We start from the raw sequence: 16256 nt of genomic DNA on the forward strand, positions 1-16256 counted from the left end.
CACAAAAACGTGTTATAATTTTCTATAAAATTTATTATACGATAAAGGAATGTCATCCTTGTTGACTACAATTTGTCGAAATGATTTCGTTGCCTTTGTTAACCGAACGAGCACCTCGTTTTGTTGAGGTTTTTCGTTCCCAAAGCCAATATGCTTCGTTCCGTTTTGCAAATGAAATGTCGCTAAAAATAGTTGTTTAAAATACGTCAGTCATCGATACATTCTAAGCTGTTTCCGTTTCTTGAGCTTTTTCAGATTCTGCGTTCGCGCCTTCAGCTTCAGCTCCTTCGGCAGCAACAGTATCTGGTGCATAGGTGTCGTTCCATGGTTGCACCTTTCCACTACCACCGATGAAGAAAATGACCATGGTGGCAATGGTTACGCAGGCACCTATCCAAAACACAATCTGCCACTTCTCGATGGGATTCTGGAATGCCAAGAAATTATTGTAACAACTAATATTACCTCCAAGTATTTATTGCCATAATTTTAGATTCCAATCTGAGTTTTAGTTTACCTAGGAATAAGTTGATATGCATTTCAGGTTACATCCCGTTGAAGCAGCAGCAGGATAAGGCACTTTTGATGCAGGAAAAATGTTATTCGAAGCAGGAAAAAAGCGTTGCGGTGATATGCGTGCTCGAGGCAGGTGATGTAACTTGTGGGTACTTCTCGTACTATAAATTGTATACAATATAGAAACAAGACGTACCCACTAGCAACAAACACCAAAGCTTTGCGTGCGTAATGATGATCGGCATCGATGACATAAATTCTATGCTTATTTGCTAGATCTCCGTGGTGGCGGTAATTGCGGTCAATCGGAGGCGAAATTATTCATTGCCTTTGTCAAATATGCCAAAATTATTTTAAAGTCACGATAAAATATTACATAAATTTCATCTCCGAATGAAACCCCAACGTTCATTAGTTAGATCCTAAAAACGCAGTTAGCCGTTAAGTACATTCCAAGAAGTGTATCAGTCAAGGATCAAATTCTTGTGATAATGTTACACGGAATTCTGAAATAATTGTAAGCCATTGTTCGCCAAAAATTGGACGCTGCCAATTATTGTTGACAGCGTCCGGAAGCGCATCATTTTCCGGTTATCCGGCAATCTTCAGACATACGCGTCGCGACATTGGCCATGCATGATCCGGAAGTAATAAAAGCTCACGTAACATTATTCCGCGTTTTTCAGGGAAGATAAAGATACATACTTTCCACGCGAGTTACCTAACACTTTGAAACCGCGCGATTCCAAAAATTGTTAAGTCCGAGACGACATTCGCCGATCAAGCAGTTATTTATGAATATAAAATGATTAGTCAAGCACTTAGTCTAAGCGAAAATTGATGAGTAAAGCTGATCGATGTACAGCAACCACAATCCCTCAGTACTGCCCGTACTATGAATTAAACAACATAGGACGGGTCGAACTAAGGCTTTGGGAGTGCTTTCGAAGTGCAAAAGGCGGTGCAGAGTTCTGGCATTGAAGCTGAAATGATGCTGAAAATTCATGGACATGGAACTTACCCAAGATATATATTTTTTTTTTATTAGAGTGTCCTTCATGAATTAATTTCTTTGTAATGTTTAGGAAGCGAGTGAAATTCCAACAAGCTAGGAAAAGCCACGTATTCATTGAGGTACTTACTCCGTATTGCCCGGCTATGGCTTCGACCATAGGGGGAATAATTATTCCGGCGAAACACCCGATGGTGTTCATGATCCCATAGAGGAATCCTGCGTAATTCGGTGCAAGGTCCTGATTGTTCGCCAAGTTGCCGATGGCGGCAGCCCCGTTGAACCCCAGCGCCAGGAACAAGAAGACGTTTGCTCCAATGAACGAGCATCCTAGATATCCCACAATTATCAGGCATACCCCAGGTATCAGGTGAGCTGTAAAAATTAGTCAGATTCTTGAATCAACGTGAATTACATTCCTTTGTAATTTTTTAGAGTAAATTTTCGGACAACGCTCCAATTTAAAGTACTCCTCCACCCCAAGGATCTTACAGAATATCGCGGCGCCTTTCCGCAGCATAGCGATGGACATCAGCTGTTTTTTCTTAATCCTGTCCCCAGCCCAGCTGAAGAAGAAGCCGAACAGGATCCTGGCGAACCACGGCAGGGAAGCCAGGAATCCACCTTTGGTAAGTTGGAAGCCCAGAGCTTTCGTCAAGTACAACATCATCGAGTACTGATAGAACATGAGGAGGAACAGGTTTCCAAAGTGGCAGATCACGAGACTGATGAACGGTATCGAGGTGCAGATCTTCAGTATCGGAGTCTCCTTCAAGCTCGGCTTCTTCCACTTAACGATTCCAGCTTGCGATCTGCAAGAGTTGGACTTTCAACCACCCTGGAGCTCCTACCTCGGATCTTCTAACTTTGCGTTTTTTTTCACTCGTGACTCACGATAGAATGTACTGTTTCTCCTCGTCGGTAATGCCAGGGTGTTCCTCCGGGGAGTCGTAGGCGAGCAGCATCCAGAAGACTATCCAAATGAGCATCAAGATGGAGGGCAGGTACCAACCCATCTCCCAGTTAATGGACTCCGCTATGCCGGCGACCATGGGGTAGGTAAAAATCGTGCCAAATGTCCCGCCTAAGAGCGACCAGATGAATCTGCCTCTTTCCTCTGGCGGCGCCCATTTGGCGACCAGGGTGTGACAAGCGGGAAAAGTTATACCCCCTGTGAAGCCGACGATCACCCTTGTGAACAGGAGGGCGCCCCAGTGGATCTGCAGCAGTATTTTAGTCGTTTCTACCCCGTAAGTGTCAAAATATACAAATGAAAAATATAATACAAGTACTATAAATTGAAGACGTTCTATGTGCTTTCAGGAAGTATAATTTCATCGTCGGCTGGTGCACGTTTTTACCTGTGCGATCAAAGGGCTGAAAAGCGAGATCACAGCAGCCACCAGCGCCGTCCAGAACACCGATGAGCGAGGCCCGAACTTTAAGGCGATAACTCCTCCTATGAAATTACCAGGCACGTTGCCATAGCTGTACGCGGCCAACAACTGTCCTCGAATTGTCGGAGACCAGTCAAAAGGCTCTCCAGAAAATAGGCGAATCCCTCTTCGGGATCGGGAACCACGAGTTTCGTCGGCGAGACTCTCCGTGGTCCCGTCCTGGATGGTGGTTCCGTTTTCCTCCACCGCGCGCCGGTAGACGGCATGACTGTAGTCCTCTATCAGCCAATCGTCCGTGTAGCTCTCCGGATTGAGCCAGACTGAGCGTTTTTGACCTGTTTTCATTTATATTTATTTTTAATCATACGGATTCGATAGACTAGATATTATTTATAAGAAAGAAATTACCGTGATGCGCGTTTCCCGATCCATTCGCGGATTTCAACAGCTTTTCAGTGTCAGAAGTGCACGCTCCCGATACGTCGCTACTGCCAGTTATGTTTATCATGGGCACTGCCAAAATGGGCATTTGCAACCGACACATGTAGCTCGTCCATGTGTTGGTGAAGCACATCAAGGCGATGAGAGCCCGCGTCGGGATCCATCCTGAGATCGCCCAATACATTTTTGTTATTAATAATTAACCGACAACGTTTGACTACATTTTTCAGCGATCTTTACAACCGTTTCTACGATTTTTAATTTATTCAGGATTTATTTTACTAAGAGATGCGCTCTCCCAATTAATTAATATTCGACAAATCGGATAGTATGTTTAATTAAAATTCATTCCTGCTCCGACCACTTTGTGCAATGTGCTGGAATTTATTCTATCTGGGTTAGGAATTTTCTATATTAAATTAAGTACACGGAAAAATCCGGGAAAATTTACGTAGTGATCTCCAAAATAAATCCATCGCCATATTCAAAGGGGAGATCCGTTTCCGCGATGCGGACGTCGGTCGATGGAAAAAATGATAATCAAATCTGGCGGAAAATCATTGAGAAATCCGGCTTTGACATCGAGAGACAAATTGACATTCCTACGTCTGGGATCACTCGACTCACTCACTGTCGAAACACGCTAATTACGATTTATTCCGGGATATTCCTCGGATCCCCACGTTACTTCACATCTTTCCAGCAATAATTAATAATTAAATACGATCGAGTCAGAGTTACGATCAAATGATTAGGTAGTTAGATAGCCGCATGCCGTAATTGCTTTTTGCAGACTTACTTGGTCCGAGATACGATTTTCTTTGGGGATTTTCCTCGATCTCCGAATATCCCTCTCTTCGCCTTCGAATTCTATCCATTATAAATTTACAATTTTTTCTTTATTTCTCCAATGATTTATACAGTTCCCTGATGGACGTTCATTTTACGCGAATCAATCGTCGCCTTGAATTACAGGATAAATCATAATTCCGAATAGGTATTGATTAATTAATTTATTTATTACGCGGCCGGCGTAAGTTTATTCTCCTTTTTAGAGATGCAACAATTGCACTGAACGAGCTTGCGACTCTTGCAAGAGTCTGGAGAGATTTGAGAGGAAAAACGGGAGTCGGTCCCGACAACGGCCGATAAGAGCCAAGTTAATTTGATATTTTGGAGAAATCTTAATGAACGATTAGCACGTGACATCGGAATAACGAACCCAGTGAATGTCTGTTTAATAAGAACCAGCTTCTTTAATGATTAAATTTAATATGCCAACTATTGAATTTCGCTTGTTACCGAGTACTCGACAGAAGCTGTAAGACAATCTGTTATTTCTTTTTTAGAGCTTCTAAGATAATCGAGTTACCGATAAGTTCAGTTTCTCGCTCGACGTTTCCTGATCTACCCTCGAGACAGGATTTCAAATTGAGTTTCAATGATGATTTTAAATCCGAAAAATCAATAAAAAAAAATCTTAACAATTAATGTCTTTTCTAGATTTTATACGAGACCAGCGAATGCAACTCCTCACTCGACATCCCTTGGCTCTGACACGAAACGGATTTTCAAGCAGGATTTCAGAGTGAGTGTGAAAAATATTTTTAAATCCCGAGTATCAAGTTCTTCACCGAGGCTCGATAGTTATTAACAATTTTGGAAATTCTTTACAGCCCGAGACATGAAATATTGGAGACACTTACGTGGACACAGCTTCCAATATGAATTTTTCCGCATCCTGCACCAGGTCTGGGATTCAGGCGATGATCCGCTGACTCTCCTCACCTCTCAGCATCTCCAAGGCGTTGAAGTCTCCGAGTTTAGAAAATCGCGTTCCACTGGCACTTGAAGTATCTGGCGTACACGAGCCGGAAAATGTCCACGCACAAGTCACCGATGACAGACGAAAAGGACTGATGAAAATGGCCAGCGGGTCCCAGCTATTTATGCCCTGCAAACCAGCAGAGGTGGAAGCGCCGAGGGTAGGGGGAAATCGGGAAAATCCTGGAAATTGACCATTTCGGTCGAGGGTGGGCCAGGGCGGTTCGGCCAGAAAGTAACTGTAAATCTGACCTGCGAAGACCTCCGTTCTTAGAGGAATATAATAAGCTCGTCCATATAATCTCGCCCGATTCGCAAATGATTCCGAAAATTCACTGTACTAGCGTAAATTGTCTTCCTTGCAATTAAGCCAGCCACTGTTCATTAACTCAAATCGATGAATTTCCCGATAAAGGATCGAAGAGGTAATCTAAACAAATGGATTTCCTCGAGGAAAATTATCGATTTGAGCGTTCATCGATGTCTGCTCGTAAGACGAGTCGCTAAGTATGCGCATCTTTGCGCAACGCGGCATTACGTTTACAAAATATGTCCCCGTTTGCGGTGCAGGAAACGATAAATATTTTGCTAGCGGTCCTGCCTTAGCCCGGTGTGCGTTAAAAAATGAGGAACGACTGTAGACATTTTTTTGTCTTACCTTGGCGATACGTTTAATTTCGCGCAGGAAAAGTTTCGCAGTTTAAGTGGAGATTCGAGAGAAAGGGGAACTCGACATTTTGGGGAAAACGCGACCTCGTCAGGTATGCCTCAGGTTTTCCTCCGGGTCTTCAGAGAATCCCACGTAATCCTCCAGGCCGACCCTGGCCCGGGAAATATAACAAACTCTACCTGCACGCGCTTTCAGAACTGCTCGAAACCTTTCCGGGAATCGTTAATTTCGAGGGAACAATAAGATCCCCTCATTGTCGATGCTTTGCTGCCCGGAAGGTAAGCTTCGGCGACCATTGCAGGATTATTGCGGCCGAAAATCTTTCCGTTTAGTTCGCGAGAAGCAACGTTAATAACAGTACCCCGGCGTAGTTGAAATTGTACGTACTCTCTCGCTCGATTCCCGATTTGTCGAATTTATCGACAGCGACAATTAATTGTTAATGATATTAATCGTTAGAAGGGACGTTGATTTTTTTGCGAGGTTCAATTGCCGGCGCAACGAGGGCTCGGCTTCCTGTCTCATTTGAGGCAACAATGGTCAAGAGCAGACTCCGTACCTCGTGTACATTGTTACGCGTAATGTTAGTAAAATACCTTAGGCGATATCGCTCGTAACAGAGAGCTCGATCGATCGGTATATCGGCAATAACGTGGAAACGCGCATTTCCCGATCTATCTGGCCGCACACAGGTCCGATTGCAATAAATTAACCTTGGATTACGGAGCCGAGCGTGAGGCCTATCATTTGGGATCATTTATAAATAAACGCAATTTGTAGTCAAAGCCATGCGCTGCTCGTCCTGCGGGAAATACGGGAATTTGTAAAAAGTCGATAGGAAATTGTAAGAAAAATTGTAAGAAACGGAGGACGATTTTTCTTCTTAGTCGTTTAAACTCGGCTGGTATTTCTGCTCGGGACTTTTCAGCCACGCTGGAGCATAATTCTGCTATAAAGGCGATGGTCAAACAGTAGCAGTAAAATAATTTATGGCAATTTTATCGTCCCGCGATATGCTCGTAAATTTATTGCAAGTGCATGCTCGTCACCTGGACGAAGTTTGGAACGTTTTTTCGAGCTCGTTATTGCGCATAAATTTTGCAATTGTTAAAAGACGCGTAAACATACGTTGTAAGAAAATTGCACGTTAGCAAGCAGTCATTTGTTTATAAGTCACCGAAACTTATCCGTCATTCTTGAAATTTATTTATGCGTAGGAAGGAAGAGTCCGAGGTGCAGAGGAGAAATCGAAATAATCGACTTGATTTGTGTTTGTCGACTTAACGATAATCGCGACTTTCCTGGTCGCTCGCGGATTCCGTCCCTTCTGCTAATAATGCGTTTTCAACTTAATCCTGTCAATGGCGAGACTGCAGACTCACCTGGAATTAACTCCAGGTAAGCTAATAAAGTGTCGCCTTGGGGATTATCCTGTGAGAGTTCTACTGAGAACCATAAACTTGAATTTTGGAAAAGGTGCGGGGCTATTTAAAGCCCTCGGCGACAATAAAAGGAGACAAGGGATTCAAATTCCCTGTTCCATTGAAATTTTGTTTTCTCCTCTGCCAGAGGAAAGTTCCGCTCCTGCCCTCGATGAAATGCCTAGTCGAGACAGTAACTATTTGAACCTCGTTTTATAAATTAAATTCCGCAGGTGAAAACTTCGCGATTCAGCGAATTTAAATTCCGCGCCACGACTCGAAGCGCCGCATTACGCAGTGTTGTGCAACTTCGAAAATGGCGGATGACAGCGGCCTTGACACTTCTTGCGTATCGTCTTATCGTTTAAGCATTTAAAACGATGAAGTAGTAACTAACAACTGCACTGCATCATTGCAAGACGGAGTAACGATGGCAAAGGACGGCAATCAAATAGTGGCAGAGGCCTTGAAACATCAGGTAATTTGGAAAGTTCATTCTACGTTCGTCGAAGAGGTTATATCTGAACATCTCGTAGTAATTATTTTTAATTTTTTAATGAAAGAATGACATGACACTATGTCACTTGAATTCGAAATCAGGTACAATAATTGGTACTTGGACTGCATAATAATTGCATTGTCTTTCTTGTTTCTCTATTAAATACCAGGGCCTTACTTATGTATTCGGAATAATGGGACACCCTGTAATAGAATTGGCATTATCAATGCAAGCTGTTGGCCTCCAGTATCTAGGTTTTAGAAATGAACAAGCAGCCTGCTATGCTGCTCAAGGTTATGGATATTTGACAGGTGTGCATCCGTCGAGACCTTGCGATCGTTGTGTAGTTTTTTTTTTTTCTAGAAACAAAACCGTTCATTAATTTCATTCTGTAATGTTGTTAATAGGAAAACCTGCGGTGGTTCTCTGTGTCTCTGGACCTGGGTTACTTCATGTCATCGGTGGAATGGCGAATGCGCAGATAAATTGCTGGTATGTTTAAAAATCTCTGTTAATTTTAGTGTGTATAATTTTCATTTAAACTTTTTAACAGGCCAGTGTTAGTGCTGGGTGGATCCTGCCCTGAGGATCATGAGGGTATTGGAGGATTTCAAGAATGGCCACAGGTAGAAGCTAGTCGACCCTTTTGCAAGTATGCAGCGAGGCCACCCTCGGCCAACCTCATACCAATGCATGTGGAGAAAGCTGTGAGGCTCTCCACTTATGGACGACCTGGTAGGATTGTTTAATTTATTGTGTTTTAATAAATATTTTAATGAAAGTATTCTTTAATGATTTTGAAACTTGGGAAGGTAACAGGACTGACCTTCCATGGAAAACTCTGAATAGTATTGTGTCCCTGCATTTCCATAGGGTATTAAAGATTAGCAGCAATGGGGGGCAGTATTGAGGGACTTACCCTCATAAATTTCAGGTACATTTTACGACCTTCAAGGGAAGTCCCAACCAGGACTGGACTCCTGGGAAATGTCTATTTGGAGGGACTCATTGCCTCCCCCTGGAAAAATATTTCCAATTCATTTCATTAATTTGCAGTCTAATTGTTAAATAAAAATTCCAGGAGCCGTGTACTTGGATTTACCGGCGACTTTACTAACACAGAAGGTCGAAGAAGATCAAATTGGAATAGCCGCTCCCTGCCCTTCGCCTCCAATTATTCATCCTCAGTTAAAATTGGTGGAAACTGCTGCAAAATTGCTCCTACAATCAAGGAGACCTTTAGTTATAATTGGAAAAGGTATAATTTCAACTCTGATACACTTTTTTGGGTGTTCGATTGTTACGACAAAATACAACCGTAGGCTTTTGATTTCTTAAATAAATTACAGGTGTCCAAATAATTATTCCTAGATTATTATTGTAAACAGGCGCTGCTTATGCACGTGCGGAAAAGCAGATTCGCGAATTGATTGGTTGTACTGAGTTGCCATTCCTTCCGACTCCGATGGGTAAGGGAGTCGTGCCTGATACCGACGAAAGCTGTGTATCCAGTGCAAGGACCTTTGCCTTACAACAATCTGATGTTATACTACTGCTTGGAGCTAGGTTAAATTGGATGTTGCATTTTGGACGAGCCCCGCGATATAGGAACGACGTCAAAATTATTCAGGTGCGTATTTCTATGGGTTTCTTAAATGTACAGTTCTCCCTGTTGTAATACTGGTATTTACGAAATTTAAATGTTAAAGATTAATATTTTTCATTTAAGGTTGATATCTGTGCAGAGGAATTGCACAATTCTGTCTCATCGGCAGTTGCTATTCAAGCTGACATAGGTCCAACGGTAGAGTTACTATTACAGATTCTCAGAAAAGTCAACTACAATTTCAAGAAGACTAACCCATGGTGGAATGAGATTACCTCAATAAAGGCGAAAAACAAGCAATCTGTTGATGTAAGTTTAGGATAAATTAATTTTAGAATCTTTATGAGAAGCTCATAATTTCGTGACTTAACATGATCTTTATTTTATAATAGCGTATGTGTACTGATACGTCAGTTCCTCTGAATTACTACACAGTGTTCAAACATATACAAGATATTATTCCTAAAGGTACGTTTCAGATACATTTAAATTACACATAACTAAGTGTAATAAACGTATATTATTTTTTTAGACTGCATTATTTGTTCGGAAGGTGCAAACACAATGGATATAGGACGTACAATATTGCTGAATGATCTACCACGTCACAGGTTAGATGCTGGTACATTTGGCACCATGGGAGTTGGTTTAGGATTTGCCATTGCGGCTGCACTTTACTGCAAAGACAATTATCCGAAAAAAAGGGTCCTCTGTGTCGAGGGGGACAGTGCCTTTGGCTTCTCTGGAATGGAAATTGAAACAATGGTCAGGTACGTTGACTTGATAATTGACTGGAATCGTTGTCCTCCAATCATAATAAATTCCTGGCTTTTTTAGATACAAGCTGCCCATTGTTATTGTCATAATTAATAACAATGGCATCTACAGTGGCCTCGACAAGGAGACATTCACAGAGCTTCAAGATGGTGGTGAACCATGCCAGGTGTATGTAAATTTTGTTGTAAGTTTTTTTTATTATTAAGTGTAAGAAATCATACTATTTTTTTTGTAGGACCCCACCTAATTCACTTACAGCTGAAGCACGTTATGAGAAGATGATGGAGATGTTCGGTCAAAAGGGATACTTCTGTACAACCGTGCCAGAAATTCAACAGGCTATTAAAACTGCTTTTGCTGTAGGTTTTCTTTCTTAATTTTTAAACTTAAACATCGTCATTGATAATTAATAAAATATAACAGTGGTGAATATTTTAATAGGTGATAGATGCACCAAGCTTAATCAATGTCATGATAGACCCTCAAGCAGATCGCAAGGAGCAAAAGTTTAACTGGCTGACGGAATCTAAACTTTAATGAAGGTACCTCTAATGTTAATCATACTTACAAATTTTTATACAATGGTGATATGAATTTTTAAGGTACATTTAAAATTAAGTTCGATGAGAATTTAAGTGAGGTAATGAAGCAATGAAATGTAAACATATATTTAGTATAGTAGTGTTTTAAAAGTATATTTTATACAAATTGTTACAAAAAGAATGGTAAGTTGATATAAAATTACATGCTCATCTCATTTTTACATATCAGAAGTACTTTGGGTAATTGCTATAGAAGTACAATATATACAAATATTCAGTTTTTTATTTACTCCGTTAACGGTTGGTTCAGAATGTCTTTTAGAAGCTTGTTAGTAATCATTTCAGATGTTACCAGGCTTAATCCTCCCAGATCTAATCCACTGGTACTGTCATCTTTCTGGATAATATTCGCAATGTCCAAACCCATTTTTTCCGCAGTTGTTGACAGAGTGTCGCATGCATTACTGACGGCAACATCTAGGACTCCTTTTTCTCGAACGATCTCATTTATCTCATTAAACTCTCGTTGTCTATAAGTAATAGAATTCAAATATAAAAAAAAAAGAATATTCATTAATTCCGTTCTAAAACCTAATAATAAAATCAAGCTCATAAAAGATATCTTACATTTTTAAACCAAGGTCGTAAATATCCACCAGTGTACTTTGAATCTCCGTTTTAATGTCACTGTTGGAGTGATGGCTACTCATTTTTGTTAAAATAACAATATGCCATGAACATTAGCAATCTTGTAAAAAAATCAGTTAACAGAAATATCCATTCGTATACTCGTTATTTTAAGGTTACTACTGAACGGCGCGCCATTCAGCCCCATTCTTGAATTTGTGTAAAGCAGAGAGTCAAAGTATGTTTAGATGGCACACCTAGGTGGTCGATTTTGTAACTCGGATCTAGTGAAACTGCTAAAAGTAACTTTTGTAATTTTCACTAGGGTGAAAATGTCATATTCTTCGCGTGAAATTATTCGACAAGAAATTTTGTGTCGAATTATATATGAGGGAAAAGAACGATACACGGAGAAAAAAAATTCAAGTAACGAGGACGCAATTTTAATAAATTTAAGCTCCTTTGAGGTTAATATGGCTTGTACAGCTACATTTTCTGATGATAAACGAGAACCACCAGTCTTGCAAATCAAATGATACGATAATTTTTAGTCAATTAATTTTATGGTAAAGTCAATAAAAAGTCATTGTAGTATAAATCAAACCAGGGAATTATAATTAACATTCATGTACAAAGAATTCTAATGTTTATAAGTACGTCTTCTGTAAGATTAAGAACTGTCTCTTTACTTCGAATGCCACAATCCCTAAAGCCATTGCGGTGTTTAAGCTGTTGACACCATTAGTCAAGGGGATGTTCACTCTTGTCCCGCCATGTTTCTTAACTAGATTAAAGGATTCGTTACTCAGCCCCTCTGTTTCTCCTCCGACAATCAGGATTATTTCATTTTTTGTATAATCTGCTGCAAAATATGGAATGACTGGAAGAGCATCTCTGAAAGAAGTTTTTGGAACAGTATCAGATTTGGATTCTTCAGGTTTTATCTCATCTTGGTCTGAAGTAAGGGTCATAGAGTTGCTTTCGGTGTCGCTTTCGGAATCACTGTCGGAATGTTCCAATGGTTTGGAACTAGTATCTTCAGATGTGGCAGGACTGGAGTCGGTCACTGTACATTCTGAATTGAAGTGTACATTGTTGTCGGCTATGAATACGTCTCCTTGACTAACCAAGGTTTCAATGTTGTTCCAACCCTGGGACTTGTAAATTGGAATCCGAAAGTGGGCACCTGCTGCGCTTCTAAGTACCTTTGGCTCCCACAAATCCACGCAGCCTTTCGTTAGGATGACTTTATCGCAGCCAACACCTGCTGCCGATCTCAAAATGGTTCCTAGGTTACCAGGTTCCCTGACGTTGTCGCATATAATTGTAAGAGGCAAAGCTTCAGGTGATGGCTCTTTCAGATGTACATCAGGAGTCTTAAAAATGCCTGTATCAAAATAGCCAATTAATTTTTAATCATTCTGCTATCTCAGCAATTAAAATTAAAAATTTGTATAGACAGTACCCATGATACCAGGCGATGTCTCCAAAGTGGACCATAACTGAATCGAGCGATAAGGTATTTTATATAATTTTACACCTTCCTTTGGTAACGGTAAACTCTTGAGATCTGGAGTTCTACTGAAAATAATTATTTCAGGGATATAACCGGCCTCAAAAGCATCTTTAATAAGACGCTTTCCTTCCAGGATAATTTGGTCTTGCTTAGTTCTCCGTTTACGTGATCTGATTTTCAGCATTAAAGATCTGAAAAGAAATTATATGGTTGATACAATGTTACTAAATTAATTCGAACTCTTCTGGAGAATAATTACATACGACATTAGACGATCTTCAGGCTGTAATTTTGTATATATTGGATCATTATTTTCATCCAGTGTCGCATTGCTATCTACTGGTTTTTTTTGCTCATTGTTCTCAGGACGACGAATAGGAGCCCTTGCTTTCTTCATCATCTTTGGATCAGTTGGCTCCTCGATGACATCTTCAAAGATTTCATCTTCATTAATAATGGTTGCAGGCCTTCGATGCATCCATTGCGAATATTCTTTCAATTGTACACATAATCTTGAATGAGGAGCAGGGAACAAACGAACTCCATGGAAATATCTTACAGAGAGCCGCACGGCAGACGACAATATTTTGCAGTTCATATTTTTAATCGATGTGGAAATGATGATATCAGAAGTTTAAAGCAATCATTATTCCACTACTCTACCGATTCTGGTGAAAGTCAATTCGTTTTGACGTCTTAATTCCAGGGAAAGAACATTTTAATTTCTGCAAAACATTCAGACACTTTATTTTCTCATCAGTTCCGATTATTCAAAGATTTCATTGAAAACCGGCGTAGGAAACTACGGTAAACGATGCACATTTAATATAACCTATTTCACGTGACCGAGCAAAGATGGCGGCGTTGCTAGTAGTTTGAGGAGTTCTCTCAGAGATAGCGTTGCCACCATGTGGCAAGAGTCACGTGGTTTTTCCCCGCGTACATTCCAATCTTCTCTGTACTACTGTAGATAAATTACCTTCCACTTTTACAACGCGTACATCTCCCAGCGTAAGTAAGTAACCAATTCCCACGGACTCGTTCAGGAAATAAATTCTAGGGTGCTCAACAGCGGTATTACAACTAAAATATTTATTGCAGTCGAGTATTACATCGCAGCGTGGCGCACGGCGATACCGTGCGCCGCTACATAACGCAAGGGAATCTTAACTTATCGCGACAACGAATATTCCCGTTCTCGCCTTGACATTTGGCTTCTTTTCCAGAAAAATATGAGAAAGAAGATCAGGAAGGACCCCTTCTCACTGGCGATATTTCCGGTCGGCGTCGTCTCTCCGGTCGATCTGCTGGTTGAAGGGCTGCTGAGACTTTTGGGAAGCCTCGCGAGCGTCGGCCTCCTGGAAAGAAATTTTTTTAATTTAGAAAAAAGACTCAGGTAACCGTGAGAAAATTTCAGGAAGCAAGGAAGGGATCGAGAGACCTGCTGCTGGCGGATTCCGGCGTATATGAGGTCGAGGCCTTTTTGGATCTCCTCGCTGACCGGAGGAGGCGTCGGGATGTGGTCTCCGGAAGCGTGGAATCCAGTTTCGTCGGCGGTGTAATGTACGGTGATTAGCTGGCCCTCGGGGCTCGTGTAAGAATAACTTCCTTGCTGAACGAGAGCTTCCGTCTGGTCCGCGCCTTCTCCTAAGGTTTTGATGTATCCGCTCTCCTCGGCGATGATGTTGTTCCCGGTCTCGTAGCTTAAGAATGATTTAATTAACCGATTATAATTTCTATACAGAGTACATAAGATAACGGGCTGGATGTGGAAGATAATCCAGGACTCCTTTCAGGAGGGAGTTCAGAAGTCTACCTGGCCTTGTACGTGCCGTCGTGTTCCTGCTGTTTGTTCCATTGCAAAATGGGAATGTACGTGGTGGTGGAGTGCCTGTCGTCGGAGGGTTGCCTTTCGTCCTCGCGGTAGGTGTTGCGACCATGATGGAGAGGTTCTTGGGCAAGGGTCAACCCCAACAACGCGGCTAGTACCTGAAGAAAATATTTAAATACTTAAATGTTTAAAGAAAAATTTATTAATCGGGATCTGTCTTTCAGGTAGGGCCCTCGGAAATATTCTACGTCGAAGAGGAGTCCAGGAAACTCGAGGGATATTTTGCGATACGCGAGATTCCAAGGAAATCGGAGAGGGGACGAAACGGGACCGATTCGCGAGGAGGGGCACAGGTCGCGGACTCCTCTCCCAGGAATCTCTCCTCCTTCTCGGAGTTCCTGGCCCGGAGATGAGTGAAAGTGAAAATCAAATGCCAGCTTGGGTCGTTTAACTCCTGACCCGGTAACCCTTCTCATCTTCTCGGCCCATCTCGTCCCATCTCGACCCATCTCGCTCCCACTCGCCTCGTCTCCCTCGCGCGCGAGTTATGCTAATTCCGACTCGCCGACTATCTTTTATTAATGTCTAAAAAGAGGAGCGAGGTGCGCGAAAAATCTTTCTCGCACCCACGGCTTCCGGCGAGCCCTTTTACGGTCGGCTGCTCGTCCGGTTGGCCAATTTATAGATACTTTCGCGATTTGCATGCGAGGAGACGACGCTGGGTTGCATCACCGCGGGAACCTCGCTACTTCTTATTAGATAATACGCAATGAACGTTTCAATTACCGCGGCTTGCCACCGCTACCGATCGTTACGTTCTGCAGCTTAAATTTTAACGCAGGACGTTTACCCTGCGTCGCAGGTACTTTATTATTTTTTTACGACTTTTTTCAGGGAAAGTATCGTCTTACTTCTACGTTAATCGCAGATTTCTCCTATTAGAGCAACGCGTGGCGAATCGACGGAGACCGGCAGGACGAGTGTCTTCTCATTTTGCGAGAGAACGGTCCGGATTTTGTGCGATCCGCTTTCTAAAACTCTCGATAAGTTTTTCCACGCATGTCGTCCTCAAGAACTAATGAGATACTGTCATTGCAAATGGTCCAGGAGAAAAGAAAAAATTGAACAAGATCCGCGCCAGTGCGTCTCAGAATATTCACTTAGAGGTAACTTCTCATTTAAAACGGTTAAAAAAAAATATGTTCGTTCATGTTGGAGTAAAAAAATTGATGATGATTCCGTGATTCTTCCAGGAGGAAAGAAAGAAAATAACGGCTTACCAGAAACTTCATTGCGTGTACTCGCAGGTAAAACGACTTCACTGGGTGATTCGAAATCGGGTCAGAGGCACCGATCGATCATGAATTACTCGGCGAGCGAACGAAAAGGAGATGAGCACTTCTCGACTGTGGTCTAGGGGGAATAAGAATTTCCCTTTTATACCCGCTCTCACTTTTCCCCTCTACCTGGGGCTCTCCGATGAATTACGAACTCCGGGTCCCGCGGATTACGCGCGTGTGTTACACGTAGCCGAGGGGGGCCCATCTAACAGCCCATCAACGGCCCCCCTGAAGACG

At 41.8% G+C, this 16256-nt stretch overlaps 5 protein-coding genes across 7 annotated transcripts; 1 reads left to right on the top strand and 4 right to left on the bottom strand.

The window, feature by feature from the left end:
- Nucleotides 1–15: 15 nt before the first annotated feature.
- LOC105701025 (sialin) lies at nucleotides 16–5356 on the bottom strand. Its single transcript, XM_012427420.2, has 7 exons — nucleotides 5073–5356; nucleotides 3334–3531; nucleotides 2890–3260; nucleotides 2423–2748; nucleotides 2021–2340; nucleotides 1659–1903; nucleotides 16–427 (listed from the first exon to the last, which is right to left on the bottom strand). The coding sequence occupies exons 1-7, from the start codon at nucleotides 5104–5106 to the stop codon at nucleotides 224–226; spliced, it is 1698 nt and encodes a 565-aa protein (XP_012282843.1). The 5' UTR covers nucleotides 5107–5356; the 3' UTR covers nucleotides 16–223.
- Nucleotides 5357–7140: 1784 nt separating this feature from the next.
- On the top strand, nucleotides 7141–10920 carry LOC105701041 (2-hydroxyacyl-CoA lyase 1). 2 transcript variants are annotated; one of them, XM_012427451.2, is made up of 13 exons: nucleotides 7141–7258; nucleotides 7515–7759; nucleotides 7950–8091; nucleotides 8188–8272; nucleotides 8334–8515; nucleotides 8862–9038; nucleotides 9169–9410; nucleotides 9510–9695; nucleotides 9779–9854; nucleotides 9919–10156; nucleotides 10224–10331; nucleotides 10399–10522; nucleotides 10605–10920. In XM_012427451.2, the coding sequence occupies exons 2-13, from the start codon at nucleotides 7712–7714 to the stop codon at nucleotides 10698–10700; spliced, it is 1704 nt and encodes a 567-aa protein (XP_012282874.1). In that variant the 5' UTR covers nucleotides 7141–7258; nucleotides 7515–7711; the 3' UTR covers nucleotides 10701–10920. The 2 variants fall into 2 exon arrangements, with proteins under 2 accessions (XP_012282874.1, XP_023290088.1); XM_023434320.1 differs by lacking the exons at nucleotides 7141–7258; nucleotides 7950–8091 and having other exon boundaries at nucleotides 7654–7759.
- Nucleotides 10833–11793, bottom strand: LOC105701043. Its single transcript, XM_012427454.1, has 2 exons — nucleotides 11333–11793; nucleotides 10833–11235 (listed from the first exon to the last, which is right to left on the bottom strand). The coding sequence occupies exons 1-2, from the start codon at nucleotides 11413–11415 to the stop codon at nucleotides 10992–10994; spliced, it is 327 nt and encodes a 108-aa protein (XP_012282877.1). The 5' UTR covers nucleotides 11416–11793; the 3' UTR covers nucleotides 10833–10991.
- A 133-nt stretch (nucleotides 11794–11926) lies between these two features.
- Nucleotides 11927–13704, bottom strand: LOC105701042 (rRNA methyltransferase 3, mitochondrial). Its single transcript, XM_012427453.2, has 3 exons — nucleotides 13112–13704; nucleotides 12798–13039; nucleotides 11927–12719 (listed from the first exon to the last, which is right to left on the bottom strand). Exons 1-3 carry the CDS (start codon nucleotides 13444–13446, stop codon nucleotides 11980–11982), a joined length of 1317 nt encoding a protein of 438 aa, XP_012282876.1. The 5' UTR covers nucleotides 13447–13704; the 3' UTR covers nucleotides 11927–11979.
- A 406-nt stretch (nucleotides 13705–14110) lies between these two features.
- Nucleotides 14111–16190, bottom strand: LOC105700824 (endocuticle structural glycoprotein ABD-4). 2 transcript variants are annotated; one of them, XM_012427014.2, is made up of 4 exons: nucleotides 15960–16190; nucleotides 14665–14837; nucleotides 14290–14551; nucleotides 14111–14206 (listed from the first exon to the last, which is right to left on the bottom strand). In XM_012427014.2, exons 1-4 carry the CDS (start codon nucleotides 15969–15971, stop codon nucleotides 14111–14113), a joined length of 543 nt encoding a protein of 180 aa, XP_012282437.1. In that variant the 5' UTR covers nucleotides 15972–16190. The 2 variants fall into 2 exon arrangements, with proteins under 2 accessions (XP_012282437.1, XP_023290068.1); XM_023434300.1 differs by having other exon boundaries at nucleotides 15306–16190.
- Between the last annotated feature and the right edge of the window lie 66 nt (nucleotides 16191–16256).

The sequence above is a fragment of the Orussus abietinus genome, unplaced genomic scaffold, assembly GCF_000612105.2.
Source record: "Orussus abietinus isolate OABI.00-Male unplaced genomic scaffold, Oabi_2.0 scaffold9, whole genome shotgun sequence".
NCBI lineage: Eukaryota > Metazoa > Arthropoda > Insecta > Hymenoptera > Orussidae > Orussus > Orussus abietinus.

Excerpts from the sequence above, each read along its gene's own strand:
- LOC105701025 (XM_012427420.2), bottom strand. The coding sequence starts at position 5,106 with ATGCGGAAAAATTCATATTGGAAGCTGTGTCCAC. Across the intron at positions 3,261-3,333 it reads ATCGGGAAACGCGCATCACG|GTCAAAAACGCTCAGTCTGG; the intron begins GTAATTTCTTTC and ends AAATGAAAACAG. Across the intron at positions 428-1,658 it reads CCATAGCCGGGCAATACGGA|AATCCCATCGAGAAGTGGCA; the intron begins GTAAGTACCTCA and ends TTGGCATTCCAG.
- LOC105700824 (XM_023434300.1), bottom strand. The coding sequence starts at position 15,383 with ATGCAAATCGCGAAAGTATCTATAAATTGGCCAACCGGACGAGCAGCC. Across the intron at positions 14,838-15,305 it reads GGGCTCGCCGGAAGCCGTGG|GTACTAGCCGCGTTGTTGGG; the intron begins GTGCGAGAAAGA and ends TATTTTCTTCAG. Across the intron at positions 14,207-14,289 it reads CCGGAATCCGCCAGCAGCAG|GAGGCCGACGCTCGCGAGGC; the intron begins GTCTCTCGATCC and ends ATTTCTTTCCAG.
- LOC105701043 (XM_012427454.1), bottom strand. The coding sequence starts at position 11,415 with ATGAGTAGCCATCACTCCAACAGTGACATTAAAACGGAGATTCAAAGT. Across the intron at positions 11,236-11,332 it reads TACGACCTTGGTTTAAAAAT|ACAACGAGAGTTTAATGAGA; the intron begins GTAAGATATCTT and ends TATTACTTATAG.
- LOC105701042 (XM_012427453.2), bottom strand. The coding sequence starts at position 13,446 with ATGAACTGCAAAATATTGTCGTCTGCCGTGCGGCTCTCTGTAAGATAT. Across the intron at positions 13,040-13,111 it reads CCTGAAGATCGTCTAATGTC|ATCTTTAATGCTGAAAATCA; the intron begins GTATGTAATTAT and ends ATTTCTTTTCAG. Across the intron at positions 12,720-12,797 it reads GACATCGCCTGGTATCATGG|GCATTTTTAAGACTCCTGAT; the intron begins GTACTGTCTATA and ends ATTTTGATACAG.
- LOC105701041 (XM_012427451.2), top strand. The coding sequence starts at position 7,712 with ATGGCAAAGGACGGCAATCAAATAGTGGCAGAGGCCTTGAAACATCAG. Across the intron at positions 8,273-8,333 it reads AATGCGCAGATAAATTGCTG|GCCAGTGTTAGTGCTGGGTG; the intron begins GTATGTTTAAAA and ends ACTTTTTAACAG. Across the intron at positions 9,696-9,778 it reads AAAACAAGCAATCTGTTGAT|CGTATGTGTACTGATACGTC; the intron begins GTAAGTTTAGGA and ends ATTTTATAATAG.